Raw genomic sequence first — 20,000 nt, forward strand, 5'->3', positions numbered from 1 at the left:
ATTCTCTCTTTCTCTCATTAAAATAACTACCACATGTGTGGTGTGTGTGTCTGTAAACTACATGTGTAGGTATATATGCATTTGTATGCACGTGTATTAATAATATACATATTTGCTTGTGTACCTGTATGTTTATGCATGTGCTTGTGTGCAAATCCACATAAATGCACATATGGACGTAGATTCAAATAATATCTATAACAGAGCTAAAAAAGCTGTCATTCTAACAAAATTAATAAAGAGGTCATCTGTCTAAACAATGCTTATCTCTTATCAGCGCTGGCCACACAATATAAGATTCAACAGAGATAACGAAGAGGAGGGCGAGTTGATATACACAATATACTGTATAGCACAACACCTTGGTATAATATCACCATTATTTCCTAAAATTGGTTTTAGTTACAGACACACACATACTGACGATGTCACCCTAACCCTTCCTATCCTAAGAATCCTGTCCTGTTGTGGCATGAGCAGCTGTATATAGTTACTTGGATATGACACATAATTACATCTTAATAACTCTTACTCTTCTTATTCTTACTCTTCCTCTATTCTTTCCATCTATTTCTCTATCTACTGCACTTACGGAATATCTTGGTAATATATCTGTGTACAGACTGGCAAATATCAAAATGAGAGAGAGAGAGAGAGAGAGAGAGAGAGAGAGAGAGAGAGAGAGAGAGAGAGAGAGAGAGAGAGAGAGAGAGAGAGAGAGAGAGAGAGAGAGAGAGAGAGAGAGAGAGAGAGAGAGAGAGAGAGAGAGAGAGAGAGAGAGAGAGAGAGAGAGAGAGAGAGAGAGAGAGAGAGAGAGAGAAAAAGGCAAATTTTGAAAGTAGAAAAGAAAGCAGAATCTCAATAAGATTACTTTTTTTTTTTTTAATACATTGCTAATAAATAATGATAAAATAATAATGACCTAAGAAATTCTTAAGTATATAATTTTAGCCCATTACTGCCAGGAACATGAATAAATTGCCACTGTACTTAACTTTTGCAAACTGCATTTATACATGGATGACTTTACAAGTCCTCAGCCACTGAGAAGCCAATTAATGGGCCTTTGTGGTCACCCCTGAAATCCCCTTCCCTATTTATACTGATAGTGTTATAAACTAATACTGATATTATGATTACTATGTTGCTATGAATACTAATAGCAAAGAAAAATAAGTAAATAAAAATAAAATTCAAGAAACAGGGTAAACAGGTGAGATAGGTACAGCTACCACTTGAGTCTTTGGTGACTAAGCACTTGTGGAGCCATCTATGGGAAAAAAAGAAAAAGAAAAAAAAAAGAAACTACAGTCTGAGAGGACATGCCATATGGGTTAGGCAATGGGTGAGGCACTACATGAATAATACACTAACAATGAAAATTTAAAAAAATGGTTGGACCCTAAAGTTCAGCCACACCCTCAGGTTACATTGATAGTTCCAAATAACCAATAACTTATAAGCCCTATTTCTTGATATCCAAGCCTCTTGAGCAAATAAACATATCTATTTCCTATTTCCTAAGAGGCAGGATGTTCCTATCAACCAAATATAATGTCATCCCATGTTAACTGAAGTGTTAATGTCACTGAGCTAATTGGAAAGTAATAGGATACTAAGAATTGCTCTTTGGGGAACGTCATAAGTGATAACCAAATCAGAAATTACTCTGTTGTTATATCTAATGAAGTGTTGATAGACCATTTTTTTTGTTAATCACGATACGGGGAACTATGCTGTATCATAGACTCTTATCCTCCGACTGCTTACTCATGAACTATTCGTCAAAAAACATTTGCAATACTCTAATTATGGACTGACTATTCTCTAAAGAATAAGAAATGTGCTAAGCCATACAACAAATGCAGTAGTTTCCAAGTACAGATTAAGGACAGAACCAAACTGAGTCATTCAGTACATAAATAATAACTGCAAAGTAATGCAAAATTCCTATGCATATAATTCCCCCACCCCTCTAAAAAAAAGACAATATACATATATTCTAGTTCATAATAATATTAAAGGATTGAGAACACATTTAACACATGGGAGTGATCCTATAGTAAAGAAAGTACCTTTAGTGTAGTTCTGTTATTTGTTAAAGTAGTATTAATTGTAGTACCAACAGACTATCATCCTCTGCTCTGTTCAGTATTAATTCACTATGCTGTTAAAGGAGCGCCAACTAAAACCTTATCGACACAAGCGAAAAAAAAAGAAAGAAAGAAAGAAAAAAAAAATGGAGGTGAATGGAGTGGGAGGTTCTGTGTTATCTGATAAAGTTTAAGAGAAGCTAATAAAATGCTATTTAGATTTACTATCAAAAGATACGTCAATTCCTTTTCATATGTTTTATATTTCTAATGACGTGTGACACTTAGGCCTATGTATTACTCACAATATAAAACTGGAACAACCACGAAGCTCTATCTTCTAGTTCTAACGACTTATAACACAGTAAAATAATCACACAGAAAACATGTATCTATCTCTATGTATATTCTCTACATCTATTGAACAATTTAATTACATATAAAAGTAGATAGCAAAATTATATCACGTATGACTCAAAGTGCAAATCACCAAGATAACATAAATACAGGAAATTAGATACACATAAAAGAGAAAAAAAAGGAAAAAGAAAAAAAAGACGAGAAAAGAAAAAATATGTATATACACATAACATATATATACACATAATATATATATATATGCACATAATATATATATACATATACATATATACTAGGGGGAAAAAAAAAAGGTCAATACCTTACCATGTATATCAAAACAAAATATAAATGACTAACAGAATATCAGGGCAATTCCCAACTTCTGTGCAGCCTAACCAGCGACACTTTCCCCATTTCCTTGGAACACAATTCCACTGAAGAACACAACAAACCATACCAGGGATTTTCTATGAGGCTCTCTCCCCGAAGACTATACATGGATCTCTCTACAACTCTTGAAACTCTCTCTAAGCTTCTATCCACTGTTCTCTCTCCTCATCCGAACTCCTCCTTTCACCCGAACTATTCCCTACAAAAGACGGCCAATCACCTACCCCGGATAATGGCGGCTTCCTTGTTGGACGTGGCTTCTTCTACTGGGATCATGGCCATCAGGCGGGCAATGTCCTCGGCCAGCATCTTGTCGACTGCCTCCAGAAGACGGGGCTTTATCAAGTTGAATTTGGTGAAGTCATGGTGCTGGAGTTGATCCTGTGTATATGGAGACATAAATAATAACAGGTTTCTTTTTTATTTTTAATATAAGGATGTGTATGGTTGAGCTGGTTATGAAAGGTCAGGTAATTAGGATCCATGGGAATAAGGCTGATGAAAGCAAGAGAACAGTAATATGTATAACGATAATGATGAGAATACATGATGGGTTTACTTGGGCACAATACTTGTAATAGTATAAAGTTAGGGAAAGTTAAGTATAATGCCTGAAAAGGTAGGGAAAATTTGCTGAACAACACATTTCAGAAAGGTGAATTAAACATCATTATCAAGGTATATATGAGAAGGGTTATTTTGTATCATGCCTTCCAGATTACAAGTTTACGGCAATCGAGTGAAATAATATCGTGGGTATCTAGCTAAATTATAAAGGAATAAAGTATGTTGACTATAATACTTATAACATTAAGGCAACTAAAGTGTTTAAAAACATGTATGAGTAAGGTATAAGAATTGTACAAATTTGCAGGTAACTAATGGGTGTCAAAAAAATTGATTTCCATTAAAAAATTCTGTCCTGTGGTCTATATTTCTGGACAATCTATGAAATGAACCTAGGCAAAGAGAATATGTTATTAAGCCCATCATATCAACTAGTATTCAGAGGACTGACCTAGGAATGCGGTAATATTTTCAAACCATCCACTTTTTCATTTCTTCTTCTTTAACTATCCAGAGCACATATGACTGATTACATTGGCATATCTAAAAGTTACAAATTACAGACAGAAACTCAAAGGCTCCTCCATACTCTAATCCTATGGACAAAGCAGAAACACACGCACAAGCACAGGCGCACATCCCCCTCCTTTGCAAGGACAAGGAATGAACATCTCAACAATTTCTATTCTTTACCCATTCAGACACAATTACGGAAACCTGATACACCTATCCTACTACCTTTGCATTTCTCTGCATGGAAAGAACTTGCTGCCTTCTTGTTCTTGAGACAAGTGCTTTACATAATTTCCTTTTTAAATCTAATTCATAGAATCACTGTAGGAATATATTTTCATACATGACTTCAGACATGCATGTATCTACACATATATCAGTTACACCCAGACCCATTCACCTACATTACATCACACACACACACACACACACACACACACACACACACACACACACACACACACACACACACACACACACACACACACACACACACACACACACACACACACACTCACACTCACACTCACACACACACACTCACACTCACACTCACACTCACACTCACACTCACACTCACACTCACACTCACACTCACACTCACACTCACACTCTCACACACTCACACACTCACACACTCACTCACTCACTCACTCACACACTCACTCACTCACTCACTCACTCACTCACTCACTCACTCAACTCACTCAACTCACTCAACTCACTCAACTCACTCAACTCACTCAACTCACTCAACTCACCTGCATGCGCTTGATCTCAGGGAAATCTCCTGGAGAAATTTGGTGTTCTCGTTGGATTTTCTCGTAGATCGTGCCGAGGTTCTTGATGAGTTCCTTCTTCTTGCTCTCGCGCCCAAACATTGAAGGCATCTCCTTCTTGAGCTCGGAGATGATGTAGGCGTGGACCTGTGGGGAGGAAGAGTATGATAAGTAAGGCAAATTTACAGGTTTTGTCAATAATTAGGTGGGAGTGGTTGCGGTAGTGGTTGTAAAGTGGTTGAAGACAATTGTGGTAGAAGTGGTGTCTTTAGTAGCAGTTGTACTTAGTAGTAGTAATCGTGAAATTAGTAGTACCAATAGTTATTTTGTGGTATTAGAAGTAGTGTTAGTGATCTAGGTAATAATGATAGTAATGACAGTTTCAGATGGAAGTGGAGTAAGTAGTAATAATAATAGGGTGTATGATATTATTACATTTTTTTTTTTCTTCTCTATTGTTTACAGACTTGACCATAACTATCCACTTTCATAATCAGAATGACTTTGTCTCTGTTATCTACAATACACTATATCCCTTTCTCTTTCTTCTTGTCTCTCAGTTTTAGACAGAGCTACATGTGCATTTTCTTGCACTATATAGCATTTAAGGTGCCTTAGATGTGAAATACATTATACAATAATAATAATAATAATAATAATAATAATAATAATAATAATAATAATAATAATAATAATAATAATAATAATAATAATAATAATAATAATAATAATAATAATAATAATAATAATAATAATAATAATAATAATAATAATAATAATAATAATAATAATAATAATAAAAATAAAAATAAAAATAATAATAATGATAATAATAATAATAATAATAATAATAATAATAATAATAATAATAATAATAAACTGTACACAACAAGTATCAACACTGATATCAAGGGGAACAACAAAACAAGTCAACAAAATACTGCAATCATAATTATAAATAAGTGATGTGTAAACAAGTATAAAAAATACATAGATAACACACACTTTCAAAATCAAACAGAAGAGTGAAAATTAATTGTTAATATATAATAACAAATACAGAGCATATAAAATATAGTGCTACTAAAAAATAAAAGAACAATGATAAAGATAAGGATTATTATAACATACCAATAATGATAATTGACAAAAATGATATGATTAGGCTACTATCAACAATAATAATAATAACAGTAATTGTAATAACACTACAACTACAACGACAAATGCTTCTACTGCCAAAAAAATGACACCTAACAATAACAATAACAGCAATAATAACAAGACTACTACTACTAAAATTGCTACTGCTACTAATCATAAGAATAGCTATCAATAACAATTATAAAAGTATGATTACTACTACTACTACTACTACTACCATTGCTTCTACTTCTACTACTGCTACTGCTACTTCTATTATAACTATTGCTATTACAACTAAGGCTAATTCTATTATTACTTCTACTATCACAACTACTTCTTCTATTATTTCTAATCTTTCTACTACTACTGTTACTATTACTATTACTATTAACATTACTACTACTACTACTATGATCATTATTATCATTACCATCATTACCATCATTACTATTATTATCATTATTACTATCATTACTATTACTACTACTGCTACTAAAATAACAATACAGCTATATTAATGATAATTGCAATGGTGATGCTTAATGTGATGATAATCAATAACAACAATGATAATGATGATACTAAATGATGATGAAAATATCAAAAATGAAGGAAAGAGGGGCAGAGAGAAAGAAAGGAATGAGTGAAACTGAGAGCCAATAAAAAAAATAAAAGTCAAGGAGGAGAGGAGCCAGAGACTAAACCCCAAACCCCGAGAATAAACCGTATTCCCGTTAACAAATGTAGAAACGGTATGAATGAGAATGAATATGTTCACAACACAGGAGACGTATTGGACCGGTTTCGAATTATCTTCATCAGAGAGTGAAAGAAGTGGAAAAGAGAAAGTGACAGAGAAAGAGATAATCCATCACCCATTAGACGCGTTAAAAGAGGGAATTCGCTCTAAAGGCCACCGTGGCAAAAAGGACCTGAACTACATCTTTTTAGGTCAGTGCCCCCTCGTATTGCAGAGTCACTTTGCCACAAGAACAAAAACCTCAATGACGAAATGATGACTAATGCCTCGTATCTTCACTGAATTTCGCGTGCAAAAAAGGGCCATTGTCTATGAGAAGAAAGGAAGGAGGAGGGGAAGGAGGGAGGAGAAGGATGAAGACAAGAAGAAAGGAAGAGAAGAAGAAAGGAAGAGGAGGAAGAGGATGAGAAGCTGGAAGAGGAGGAGGAAGAGAAGGAGGAGAAGTTGGAGGAGGAAGAGTCGAAAGGAAGAGGAGTAGGATGAGGAGGAGGGGGAAGATAGAGGAGTTGGAAGAGAAGTTAGAATAGGAGGAGGAGGAGAAAGAGGAGGCAGAGAAGGTAGAGGAGGAGGAAAAGAAGGTAGAGGTGGAAGAGGAAGAGCAAATGGAGGAAGAAGAGGAAGTGGAGGAGGAGGAGAAGGTGGAGGAATAGAGAAAGGTGGAGGAGTGGAAGAGAGAGGATGGGGGGGGGAGGAGGAGGAGGGAGGAGGAGGAGGGAGGGAGGAGGGAGGGAGGGAGGAGGAGGAGGGAGGAGGAGGGAGGGAGGAGGAGGAGGGAGGGAGAGAGGAGGGAATCAAAAGGAAGAGGAGTAGGAGGAGGAGGAAGAGTGAGGTGGATGGAAGATAGGAGGGGAGTTTGGAAGAGAAGTTAGAATAGAGGAGGAGGAGAAAGAGAGGGGGGGAGGCAGAGGAGGAGGAGGGAGGAGGCAGAGGGAGAGAGGAGGAGGGAGGAAGAGCAAGTGTGGAGGAAGAGAAGGTGGGAGGAAGAGGAGGAGGAAGAGCAAGTGAAGGGAAGAGGAGGAAGAAGAGGAAGAGAAGGTGGAGGAAGAGAGAGAAGGCAGAGGTGGAGGAGAGGTGGAAGAGAGGGGGAGGGGGGGGAGGAGGAGGGAGGAGGAGGGAGGAGGAGGAGGAGGAGGAGGAGAGGAGGAGGGGGGGGGAGGAGGAGGAGGAGGGAGGAGGGAGGAGGGAGGAGGAGGAGGGAGGAGGAGGAGTAGGAGGGTGGAGGAGGGGAGGAAGAGGGTGGAGGAGGAGGGAAGAGGTGGAGGAGGAGGAAGAGGTGGAGAAGGAGGAAGAGAGGAAAGGGGAGGAGGGAGGGAGGAAAGAGAAAAATATAGAATATGGAAAAGAGTGAATGGAAGAATAGAGGAGGAGGAAATGGAGGAGGAGCAGGAGAGGAAAGGGGAGGGAAGGGGGGAAGGAGAAGAGGAAGAGGAGGAAGAAGAGAAGGAGGAGGAAGAGGAGGAAGGTGGACAAGGGGGAAGGAGGAAGGAGGAGGAAGAGGAGGAAGGTGGACAAGGGGGAAGGAGGGAAGAGGAGGGAAGGTGGAAGAGGGGAAGGAGGAGGAGAGAAGAGGAGGAAGGTGGAAGAGGGGGAAGGAGGAAGAGGAGGAAGGTGGAAGAGGGGGAAGGAGGAAGAGGAGGAAGGTGGAAGAGAGGGGGAAGGAGGAAGAGGAGGAAAGGTGGAAGAAGGAAGGAGGAAGGGAGGAGGGAAGGCGGAAGAGGGGGAAGGAGGAAGGAGAGGTGGAAGAGAGGGGGAAGGAGGAAGGAGGAAGAGAGAGAGAAGGAGTGAAGGAAGGTAAGGAGGAAGGAGGAAGAGGAGGAAGGTGGAAGAGGGGGTTAGGAGGAAGAGGGGGAAGGAGGAAGAGGAGAAAGGAGGAAGGAGGAAGAAGGAAGAGGTGGAAGGAGGAAGAAGGAAGAGGTGGAAGGAGAAAGAAGGAAGAGGTGAAAGGAGGAAAAGTAGGAAGGAGGAAGGAGGAAAGGAAGGTAGGACAAAGAGGGGGAAGGTGGACGATTCACAGTAGTTGGTGAAGAAAGAGGAAAATAGTTGCGTTAAACCTCACAGTCCAAACTGCACATAAATAAATCTCCCAACATTCCAATTACACAACTGACTATCAATAGCATTACAAGATCTTTTCTTACGGAGCCTCCCATCTTAAAATCAAAGCACAGAAGCCTAAACAGTGCAACAATATTACGGCTGATAGGCTCAAATAACCTCCACACCTTGTCTCAATAATTGTCTTAATTGCATGCGGGTCAAGAGTCATAAGGTAAGGTCATAGGTGGGCAATGGCCTTTTATGAGAGGGAGGAGGAGGAGGAGGAGGAGGAGGAGGAGGAGGAGGAGGAGGAGGAGGAGGAGGAGGAGGAGGAGGAGGAGGGGGAGGGGAGGAGGGGGAGAGGGAGGGAGGAAAAGGGGAGGAAAAGAGGGGGAGGAGAGAAGAGAGAGGGAAGCAGAAGCAGAAGAGGGGGGAGGAAAAAGAGGGGAAGGAGGGGGAGGAGAAAGAGGGGGAAAAGTGAGGGGGAGGAGAAAAGAGGGGAAGGAGGGAGGAGGGAGGAAGAGAGGGAAGGAGGGGAGGAGGAGGAAGAGGGGAAGGAAGGAAGGAAGAGGGTGGGAGGGGGTAAGGAAGAGGGTAGAGGAGGGGGGGGGGGGTAAGGGAAAGGAGAGGGTAAGGAGGGGGGGTAAGGAGGGAGAAGGAGGAGGAGGGGTAGGAGGAGGAGGAGGGAGGAGGAGGGAGGAGGAGGGAGGAGGAGGAGGAGGAAGGGGAGGAGAAGGAGGGAGGAGAGAGGAGGGAGAAGGAGGAGAGGAGGAGGGAGTAGGAGGAGGAGGAGGAGGGAGGAGAGAGGAGGAGGGAGGAGGAGGAGGAGGAGGGAGGAGTGAGGGAGGGAGGAGGAGGAGGAGGAGGAGGAGGAGAAGGAGGAGGAGCAGCAGTAGCAGTCTCGGGAAGGAAGAGAAGTTGTGAGAAGTGAAGATTTAAAGAGGTGTAGAAAGAAAAGACAGGAAGAAAATGAGGAAAAAATAACCAGTCAGATGAATCCATCCATCCATCAATGGCGCTGACGCCGAAGGAGGCGCATAGCCGCATCCACCCTTCGCTTCCACCCGCAAAGGTTCTGCATGGTCAGTCTGCCCAAGGCCACAACTTCCTAGGTCGTCCCACGGGCCTCTTCCACCCAGGGTTGTCTCGCCATCCACGGGGAAACGAGCTAGGTGCTCGTATAGCCCGAGTTGGCGGTCCTGGATTGTGCAGGTAACGGGTCCTATGCCGGACTCACGGTGTAGCCGTTGGTTGGACAAATGGTCCTGCCGAGTGTACCCAATGATCCGGCGCAAGGACATGTTACGAAAGGCATCGAGACGAGACTCCAAGGATCAAGATTACGTAGAGTTCGCTTCCATAACGCAAAACTGAGAGTATCGAGGACCTGAAGACACGTAAAGAAAGGCGCGGTTCAACTGGTCTTGTGTACGCGCAGTTCTGGCCGTAAGCGCGGCTATCTGGGCCAAATCGCGTGACTTTGGTGCGAAATCTGGGGACTGAGAGGACAGCCAGCGATAACAAGGGCGTTCTTTTCCTCGGGTATCTCCGGGCTTTCCAGGGTGCAATTTAAAATCATTGTCTGCAATTCGCTTACAGAACTTACCAATGTGTAGAGTCAACAAAAGTTATATTACAGATTTTATATAAAACATTCAGAGTTAATAATCACAAAATTCGGTTTTTATTCCCAAAACAAGAAATGGCTTATATGAAACTGAGGATCTACACTCGCGTCGACGTCCCATCAGCCTAGCGTTTATAATTTTGAATCTGATATATTGGTTTCCGTGCTTTTTTTCTTCAAAAAATATATACGCCATGAAACACGAAATTATGGTGAAACATGGATTAAGTCATGCTCCATGTTGCTCAAACGAGACGTACTATGCGCGGTGTTATTCAAATAATAGGTATGTGCGGTCTATTACGGCGGTGCTTTTCGCTGTTGAAACACTTAGCCTGGATCGGTACTCGGACACAAGTCAGGTCCTAGACGTACACAAGACCAGTTGAACCGCGCCTGAACTTGGCAGGTCCCGGCACCTCCAAATACTCTTTCGGAGTCCATGGCACTACCAAGATATGTAAAGCTCTCGGTGACTTCGATGTTCTCGCCGCAAGCATATATCGACTGAACAGGTTCTCCTAGAAGGCCCTCAAAATCCTGGATCTCGGTCTTGGTCCAGGAAACCTTTAAACTTACAGGGTTCGCCTCATTGCTGACTGCATTAATATCTGCCGCCTGAGATTCCAGGGACTCGGGAAAAAAAACAACATCGTCAGCAAAATCAAGGCCAGTGACCTTGATATTACCTAGCATTGCTCCACAGTGACTTTGGATACTAGCTCTAGCCATTATCCAGTTCATGCAAGTATTGAAAGTTGATGGTGCGAGAACACAGCCTTGCCTCACTCCTGAATTAACAGGCAAGAATCTCGATAGGCCCTTTACACTTTACAGCACTTCCACTACCAGTACACAAGCTTGCTATTAATCCAAGAATCACTGCTGGAATTCCCCTGAGTCTCAGGATCGCCGAGAGGGATTCGCGATGCAGAGTCACTCCTGAGTTCTTGAGAGCGATGTAGGCTGAGAGCAGCGCATGACGGCGTTCCACCATGATCCGAAGCGCCAGGATACGATCTATTGTGGACCTGCCATGAGTAAATCCAGATTGCTCCGGTCTCTGGTGCCTCGGTAGATGGTCTCAGATCCGTCTCAGACGAATGTGGACGAGAACCTTGCATGGTATACTGAGCAGTGTGATGCCAAGATGGTTGCTGCCGTCCCAAAGACCCCCTTTCGCCGTCCAGAGAGGGGTGACCACGCCCCTCAACAGGTCAGGAGGGATGGAACCGGACTGCCAGATGGAAGCCAAATAACATACTACCCAGACGAAAACAACTGAAGACAAAAATAAAGGCAAAGAAGACGACGAATACAAGCAAGTACGAGGAGAAGAAGGAGTAAGAGGGAAAACGAAATAAAGGGAAAAAGTAGGAAAAAATAAGTGCCTAACTGACCTTTGCCAGACGAGCACGCTTGATAAGGTCGTTGAGCTTCCTGAGGGCTGCATTGCGAGGCAGAGATTGGAGGTCGGCGAAGAGATCCTGCTCCTCCGCTTCGAACAGTCTGGAAAAAAGGAAAACGATGTTAATTCAATGTGGAACAGGAGAAAATAAATGTCAATTTGGGGTGGAATGGGAGAATACGTGTTTCTTATTTAGTGCAGAATGGGAGAAAAAGTGTTGCTTTATTTAGTGCAGAATGGGAGAAAAAGTGTTGCTCATTTTATGCAGGAGAAGAGGGAAAGATGGATGTCAAAATAACCTAGAATGGGAGAGAGAGAGATACAAACAGACCGTTGATTAAATGTGGGTTGGGAGAACTGGAATATTATCTGCAGATTATGAAGATCATGATGATAATGGAGTGGGGGGTTTAATATGAAGGTAAATTTAACGTGGAGTATATATATATGTTTTGCTCTTGCATCTAATCTCATCTTATCCCCTCTGTAAATCTGAAGTAACGCAAGAGGGAAAAAAATGAATGAAAACTGGTTATGAAAGGGAGAGGAGGGGGGGGGGGGTGGACACAAAAAAGGGAAAGATAAAATATGATGTACGATGAAGTGGGAGGAAGGGAGGGGATAAGGATAATGAAAAACACATTTGATGAAAAAAAAAATCTTACGAACTTCTATGAATATCATTAGGAGATGAAAGCGGTGTGTCAGCATGTTACATAACATCTTATCAAGGCTGTTATCGCCATTTCTGCTTACTGCTCCAACGAAGATATGATAAGCGAAGGAACAAATATTTTCTTCACAGCCACCACCTGGGCAGATAACCCCCAATCGTAACTCAAGTAGCTTTCAGTACAGGCAGTTGTAATTTATAGAACAGTGCTTCCTCTCTCGAACACCTGTGCACCGAGCGACCACTCCCCTCAACCGCCACAGACAGGTGTCTACCCCCCCACCCCACCCCCACCCCCCACCATCCCCACCCCACCGACACGTGTCACCTGTCTCTCCCACTTCCTCCCTCTTCTCTCTTCTCTCTTCCCCCTCCCCCTACCCCAACCCCCATTTAACTGCCCCTCACCCTCCCTACCACCCCTCTCCATACCCCCCTCCTACCTCCCACCTTCCCCCTGTCAAATAGCAGGCCTTGCGCTTAAATTTATTTTCAACTAGCCCACCGCCAGTAAATTGAGTTTTTTTTTTTTTTTTTTTTTTTACTAGCCTAAATATTGAACTTTACAGAAGATTAATGAAACCCCGGCTTGCTGAGTTAGATAATAGGTCACCAATGAATTTATTGTAACTTCTTACTCGACAAAAAGTTCCAGGTCGAGACTCTCTGCTTGGGGTGGAACCTGTTCAATCATTTGTGGCTGTCTACTTTCCACTCGTCCGCCGGGCTAGCGGAGTAGTGCATTCTACTAGCCCGCGCCTGGGTTTTACTAGTCAATGACCGTCGGGGCTAGTGCTAAGGTCGAGCCCTGTACAGGGAACTGCATTTCATTTGGGTCTTTTCCTCAATATCAAATAGGAATTCGACGATGATGGTGATGATGAAGATGATGGTGATGGTTATGATGATGGTGATGGTGATGATGATGATGGTGATGGTTATGATGATGGTGATGATGATTATGATGATGATGGTGATGATGATGGTGATGGTTATGATGATGGTGATGGTGATGATGATGATGATGGTGATGATGTTGATGGTGATGATGATGATGGTGATGGTTATGATGATGGTGATGGTGGTGGTGATGATGATGATGATGATGATGATGATGATTGATGATGATGATTGATGATGATGATGATTATTGATGATGATGATGATGATTATTGATGATGATGATGATGATGATGATGAAGATGAAGATGAAGATGAAGATGAAGATGAAGATGAAGATGATGAAGATGAAGATGAAGATGAAGATGAAGATGAAGATGAAGATGATGAAGATGAAGATGAAGATGAAGATGAAGATGAAGATGAAGATGAAGATGAAGATCATGACGATGACGATGACGACGACGACGACGACCATGACCATGAGCATGACGACGACCATGAGCATGACCTTCACGACTACGACTACGACCACCACCACGACCACCACCACCAACAAACCAAGAATCAAGTTTCCCAAACCCGAAAAACACTCCCAAACGCACCGACCACAAGCCAGTCGCGCGCGCCCATCGCCCTCCACGGCCCGGGGGCGAGGGCGTGAGGGCTAGCAATGACAGGAGACCGCCCCCCCCCCCCCCCGCCGTCACAGCCGCCATCGCCGCCGCCGCTGTGTTGCGCGCACGTGAGCTGACCTTTCGGCGCGGGGGGCCTTGCGACGCCGTTTGATAGGGCTGCAATCGCGGAATGTTGACCTTCCTCCTCCTCCTCTCCCTCCTCTCCTCTCTCTCCTCTCTCTCGTCCTCTTCTTCTTCTTTCTCCTCTCCTCTCTCTCCTCTTCTTCTTCTTTCTCCTCTCCTCTCTCTCCTCTTCTTCTTCTTTCTCCTCTCCTCTTCTTCTTCCTCCTCCTCTCCTCTCTCTCCTCTACTTCCTCTTCCTCCTCCTCCTCTCCTCTCTTCTCCTCTTCTTCCTCCTTCTCTCCTCCTCCTCCTCCTCCTCCTCCTCCTCCTTCTTTCTTTCTCTTTCTCTTCTTCCTCCTTCCTCCGTTCGAATACGCTAACAGCCATGCAAACACACACACACACACACACACACACACACACACACACACACACACACACACACACACACACACACACACACACACACACACACACACACTACATAACCCATCGGTGTTGCACACGCCCGTCCAGTGGGCGAGGGAAGAGAAGGAGAGGCGAAGAAATGACAGGAAGAAATGAAGGAACAGGAAAAGATAAACCAGAACCACGACGAAAACTAAAGATAACGATAATGGCGAAGGGTGAACACACACACGCGAAAAAAAGAGACACAAACAAAACAAAATGAAGGAAGACAGGACGCAAAAACCCACGGCGACAGCGATGAGGGGGTAGTGAGGTTAGTGGAGGGGGAGAGGGAGGGGGATGGTGGGGAGTGAATGGGGGGGAGAGGGGGGAGTGAGTGAGGGGGAGAGGGGGGTGGATGGTTGGGAGTGAGTGGGGTGGGGAGAGAGGAGGGGGTGGGAGTGAATGGGGGAGAGGGGGGAGATGAGGTGGGAGTAGTGTAGATAGGGGGGAGAGAGGGGTCGGGAGAGGGGAGAGAGAGAGGAGGGTGGATAGTTGGAGGTGAATGGGGTGGGGAGAGGGGAGTGGGAGTGAATGGGGGGAGAAGGGAGATGGTGAGGGAGTGAATGAGGGGGTGAGTGATGGGGAGAAGGGGGTGGATGCGGTGGGGAGAGATGAATGAGGGGGGGAGTGGGGCGTGGATGGTGGGGGTGAATGAGGGGGGAGTGGGGCGTGGATGGTGGAGAGGTGGGTGAATGGGGGGAGAGGGTCGTGGATGGTGGGGGGTGGAATGAGGGGGAGTGGGTAAGCGTGGATGGTGGGGAGTGAATGAGGGGAGGGAGCTGGGGCGTGGATGGTGGGGGTGTGAATGAGGGGGGAGAGGGCGTCGATGGTGAAACAGGGGTGAATGAGGGGGAGAGGGGCGTGGATGGTGGGGGTGAATGAGGGGGAGAGGGGGGGTGGATGAGGTAGCAGAGAGTTGAATGGGGGGAGGAGGAGGGGGATGAGGTGGGGGGAGTGATGGGGTAGAGAGGCGTGGATGGTGGGGGTGAATGAGGGGGAGAGGGGCGTGGATGGTGGGGGTGAATGAGGGGGAGAGGGGCGTGGATGGTGGGGGGAATGAAGGGGGGAGAGGGGCGTGGATGGTGGGGATTGAATGGGAGGAGAGAGGGCGGTGGATGGTAGGGGGTGAATGAGGGGGGAGAGGGGCGTGGATGGTGGGGGTGAATGAGGGGCGCGTGGATGGTGGTGGGGGAAAGACCAGCATTCCGCCGGTATTTCCAAAATATCAACTAAAAGGTCTCTCGTTACATTTTTTTTCGTTTGTTTGTTTGTTTTGTTTTCACTAACAAATTATTTTTCTCTCTCTTTACCCTCCTCTTAAAAAAAAAAAAAAAAAAAAAACTTATCTAATTTCTTGTTTTCATACATTTTTAAAATTCGCTTTTGATCAAGACGAAGATAAATTAATTTGATCGTGACAAACTGCGCAAAAATTTAAGAAAGACTCGAAGCAATTCCAAATAATTGATGCAAAATATATATCGAAACGTCAAGTACTCATCGAACATTCTGGAATTACACATTCTTCTCATTCGCATTCTTTTTTAATTTGACGAATCAATTTAAACAACTTCAAAGGTTATAATCTGTAGCGCTCTCCGGCAACCAATACTTTAAGAAAAATATAACTATATACGAAAAAACGTAATCATATGAGAATAAAATATAAGTATATGAGAATAAAATATAATTATATATGAATAAAATATAATTATATGAGAAAATATCATTATATAAGAAAAAAATATCATTATATTATTACGTGATATTAAAGATTTCCCATTATAGCGCTCACTTACCACCGAAATATAAGCAAAAATATAACTACATTACCAAATATCAAAAATTATCCATTATAACATTCTCCGACAAACAAAAAAAATGTAAAGAAAAATGGCGCTAGGTCGAGGGCAAGCCAATTACGTCCGTACCGACTCGTGTTAAAAAAGACGTTTAGCTGTCACGGTATTCCCGAACTTTCGGCTTTCCGTGAAGACCGTCACGTTTTCTTTGTCCAGGTCTCTGTTTCTCTTCCTTCTTCTCTTGCTTTGTCTCTCTTTCTCTTTCTCTCTTCCCTCTGCCTCACTGTCTCTCCTTCCTATGTATCTCTCTTTCTTATGCCTCTCTTCCCCCTTGTCTCTCTCTTTCCTCTCTGTCTCTGTCTCTCTCTGTGTTTCTACCACTGTGTCTGTGTATCTATATCTGTGTATTTGTGTCTGCGTTTTTGTGCCAGCGTTTCTATCTCTGTTTCTCTCCCTCTTTCTTTTTTGTTTCCTCCAGCAGGTGTCTTTATCTAATCGAATTATTTTGACGATCTCGGGACCAACCTGCCAGCCTGCCGCCGCCTGCCTGCCTGCCACCCCCCTCCCACTCACTCACTCACTCACTCACCCTCCCTCTTCCACTCCCTCTCTCTCCCTCACCCTCACCCTCACCCTCACCCTCACCCTCTCTCCCCCTCACCCTCACCCTCACCCTCTCTCCCCCTCACCCTCACCCTCACCCTCACCCTCCTATTAACAGACTTTAAACCATTCTCTGCATCGTGACACCAAACGTCTAAGCTGCATCGAAAAGTAAACAAAAATAAACATGGCAGCATTCGCAACTTTCCTAACTAAGTACACAGCACACGCCAAACTGCATTGTTACCCAGAGCCCGACGTCACGAGATTGCTATAATAATGTGGACTTTCGACATCTGTCTGTATTTAAGAGGGAGGTGGAGAAAGGGAGAGAGAGAGGGAAAGGGAGGAAAAGAGGCGGGGGGAAGAGAGAGGGGGGGAGGATGGGAAGGAGAGAACGTGAAAGAGAGAGTGAAAGGAGGAGAGAGAGAGAGAGGAGAGAGAGAGAGAGAGAGAGAGAGAGGAGAGAGAGAGAGAGAGAGAGAGAGAGAGAGAGAGAGAGAGAGAGAGAGAGAGAGACAGACAGAAAGAGAGAGACAGACAGAAAGAGAGAGACAGACAGAAAGAGAGAGAGAGAGAAAAGAAAGAGCAACAAAACATCATTGATAAAATCACCCACCCACCTGCACATTTTAAAACTCGCACCAACTAAACAAATACACATAAATGGCCAAAAGAAAAACAACAAAAACAAAAGCAAACCAGAGCACAAACGGTTCTTTTTCTTCCCGTAGGCCTACCAAAAAGGATCACACTTTCCACTTCCTCACTTTACTCGCCACACATCCGGCGTATTTCCTATTTCCTATTTCCTTTTACCTATTACCTCTCCCCCTCCTTCCCCTTCCCCCCCCCCACCCGCTTCCCCTTCCAATTCCTCGTCTGATGCATTCCATTCTACCCCCTCTACTCCCCTCCCCCTCCCTTCCCTCTCCCCATAAAGCATCACCAAGTACTCTGTTTACAAAACGCCTATGTTTTAGCGTTTTTCTCTCTCTCTCTCTCTCTCTCTCTCTCTCTCTCTCTTTCTCTCTCTCTCTCTCTCTCTCTCTCTCTCTCTCTCTCTCTCTCTCTCTCTCTCTCTCTCTCTCTCTCTCTCTCTCTGTTTCGCTTCCTACTGGGCCAATCAACCTTCCTCTTCCCACTTCCTCTCTTTCTCATGTCTCTCACTCCCTTATTCTCTCACCTATACTGCTCTCACTCGCTCTTTTTATCACTCGCTCATTTTCTCACTCATACTCACTCTCACTATCTCATTTTCTCACTCATACTCCCTCTAACTCTCTAATTTTCTTACTCACTCACTCTCACTCTCTCATTTTCTCACTCACTCTCTCTCCCTCTCATTTTCTCACTCATACTCACCCTTACTCGCTCATTTGCTCACTCACTCACTCTCACTCTCATTTTCTCACTCACACTCACTCTTACTCATTTTCTCACTCATACTCTCACATAAATCTCACTCACTCATACCCACACTCCCACAATCACTCGCTCGCTGACACTCCCTCATTCACTCTCCCCCCCCCCTCCCCAACACCTTCCCCTCCCCCCCGCACCCCCACATACAAACGCGGTTTCATTCCCCTTCGGAGTTTTAATTACGTCTCCTTGGCCATGGGGGGGAGGGGAGGGAGGGAGGGGAGGGGGGGGGGGAGGTTAGGAGAGAGATTTTCGACGTCTTATAGAAGTAAGGAGATCCCATGTCTCCTCCTCACGCCCCTCCTCGTCCTCCTCCTCACGCCCCTCCGCCCGCTCCAGCTCCTCCTCTTCCCCTCCTCCTTCTCCTCCTCCTATTCCTCCTCATTTTCCACCTTCTCCTCCTCCTCCCCCTTCCACTTCCCCTCCTTCTCCTTCTCCTTCTCCTTCTCCTTCTCCTCCTCCTCCTCCCTTCCTCTCCACCTCCTCCCCCTTCCTCCCCCTTCCTCTCCACTTCCTCCCCCCTTCCTCTCCACCTCCTCCACCTCCTTCTTCTCCTTCTCCTTCTCCTCCTCCTCCCTCCTTCCTAGCCGTCATCAAGGAGCAGCGCTGTCAAAAGGGTGAGGATGAGGATAGAGAGGGAATCAAGGGCGGGGCTGAGGATTTACTTCTCAAGTGGAACACAAGGCGCGACACACACACACACACACACACACACACACACACACACACACACACACACACACACACACACACACACATACGTACATACGTACATACATATACACGTACACTGCTCGCTCCGTCCGCTACTCTCTTTATCTTTGTCTTACTTTTTTCTCTATCTCCTTTTTCTCTCTTCGTTTTACTTTCTCCGATTTCTTTTTTTCTGCGGGGTGGGTGGGGGGGGGGGGGGAGGGGGTGGGCTATGGGGGGCATGTCTTCTATCTCCCCTACCCCCTACCCCTACCCCCCCACCCACCACCCCGCCTTCCATCCCCTCCTCGCCCCATAGTCTCTGCTTTCTCTCCCCCCCTCCCCCTCACCCCGCCCCACCAACGTCTCGCCAGCATCCCTTATCTCCCAAAGACTTCTTCTCGGCATCGAACCCTCACTCCGACGTCCTTAGAAAACCACATTCGCACAAGTACCGAAATAATAATAATAAAAAAATAAAAATACCAAATAAAACTACGTGAATGTGTCTATTCTAAACAAGGGTTGTGCTTAGGTGTCGAATGGCAAGTGTCGAAATAAAATTCCAGATGTGTCCATAACAAACAAGGGTTGTAGCCTACTTGGGTGTGAAATTGAAAGTGTCGAAATAAAATTCCAGATGTGTCCATAACAAACAAGGGTTGTACTTGGGTGTCGAATGGCAAGTTTCGAAATAAAACCCCAAATGTGTCTATTCTAAACAAGGGTTCCACTTCGGTGTCGAATGGAAAGTGTCGAAATAAAACTCCAAACGAGTCTATTCTAAACAAGGACTGTACTCGGGTGTCATATAAAAATGACCGCAATAAAAGCGATATGGATACATTTTCTATAAACAGAGATCGTACTCGTTGTTGCCTCTGGGTTTTCGGATGAAGAAAATGGAAGCAGAACAAAGAAAGAAAAGATACAGATTAAGAATATATGTTACTGATGAGGAGAAAGAGAAAACGGGAAAGAGAGAGCGAATAAAAGGAGAGGAGAGAGAAGAAAACAAAACCTTAGACTAG

General features: G+C 44.2%; 1 protein-coding gene across 1 annotated transcript in view; it reads right to left on the minus strand.

Moving 5' to 3' along the window:
- The window catches only part of LOC113803664 (putative achaete scute target 1), a gene marked incomplete at its 5' end in the record, with an annotated part of 110,448 nt that overhangs the window by 16,432 nt on the left and 74,016 nt on the right, over positions 1–20,000 (minus strand). The window contains 3 exon segments of the mRNA XM_027354470.2: positions 3,068–3,224; positions 4,685–4,849; positions 11,673–11,781. Coding sequence (XP_027210271.1) covers positions 3,068–3,224; positions 4,685–4,849; positions 11,673–11,781 — 431 coding nt within the window.

Source organism: Penaeus vannamei, chromosome 43 (genome assembly GCF_042767895.1).
Source record: "Penaeus vannamei isolate JL-2024 chromosome 43, ASM4276789v1, whole genome shotgun sequence".
Lineage (NCBI taxonomy): Eukaryota > Metazoa > Arthropoda > Malacostraca > Decapoda > Penaeidae > Penaeus > Penaeus vannamei.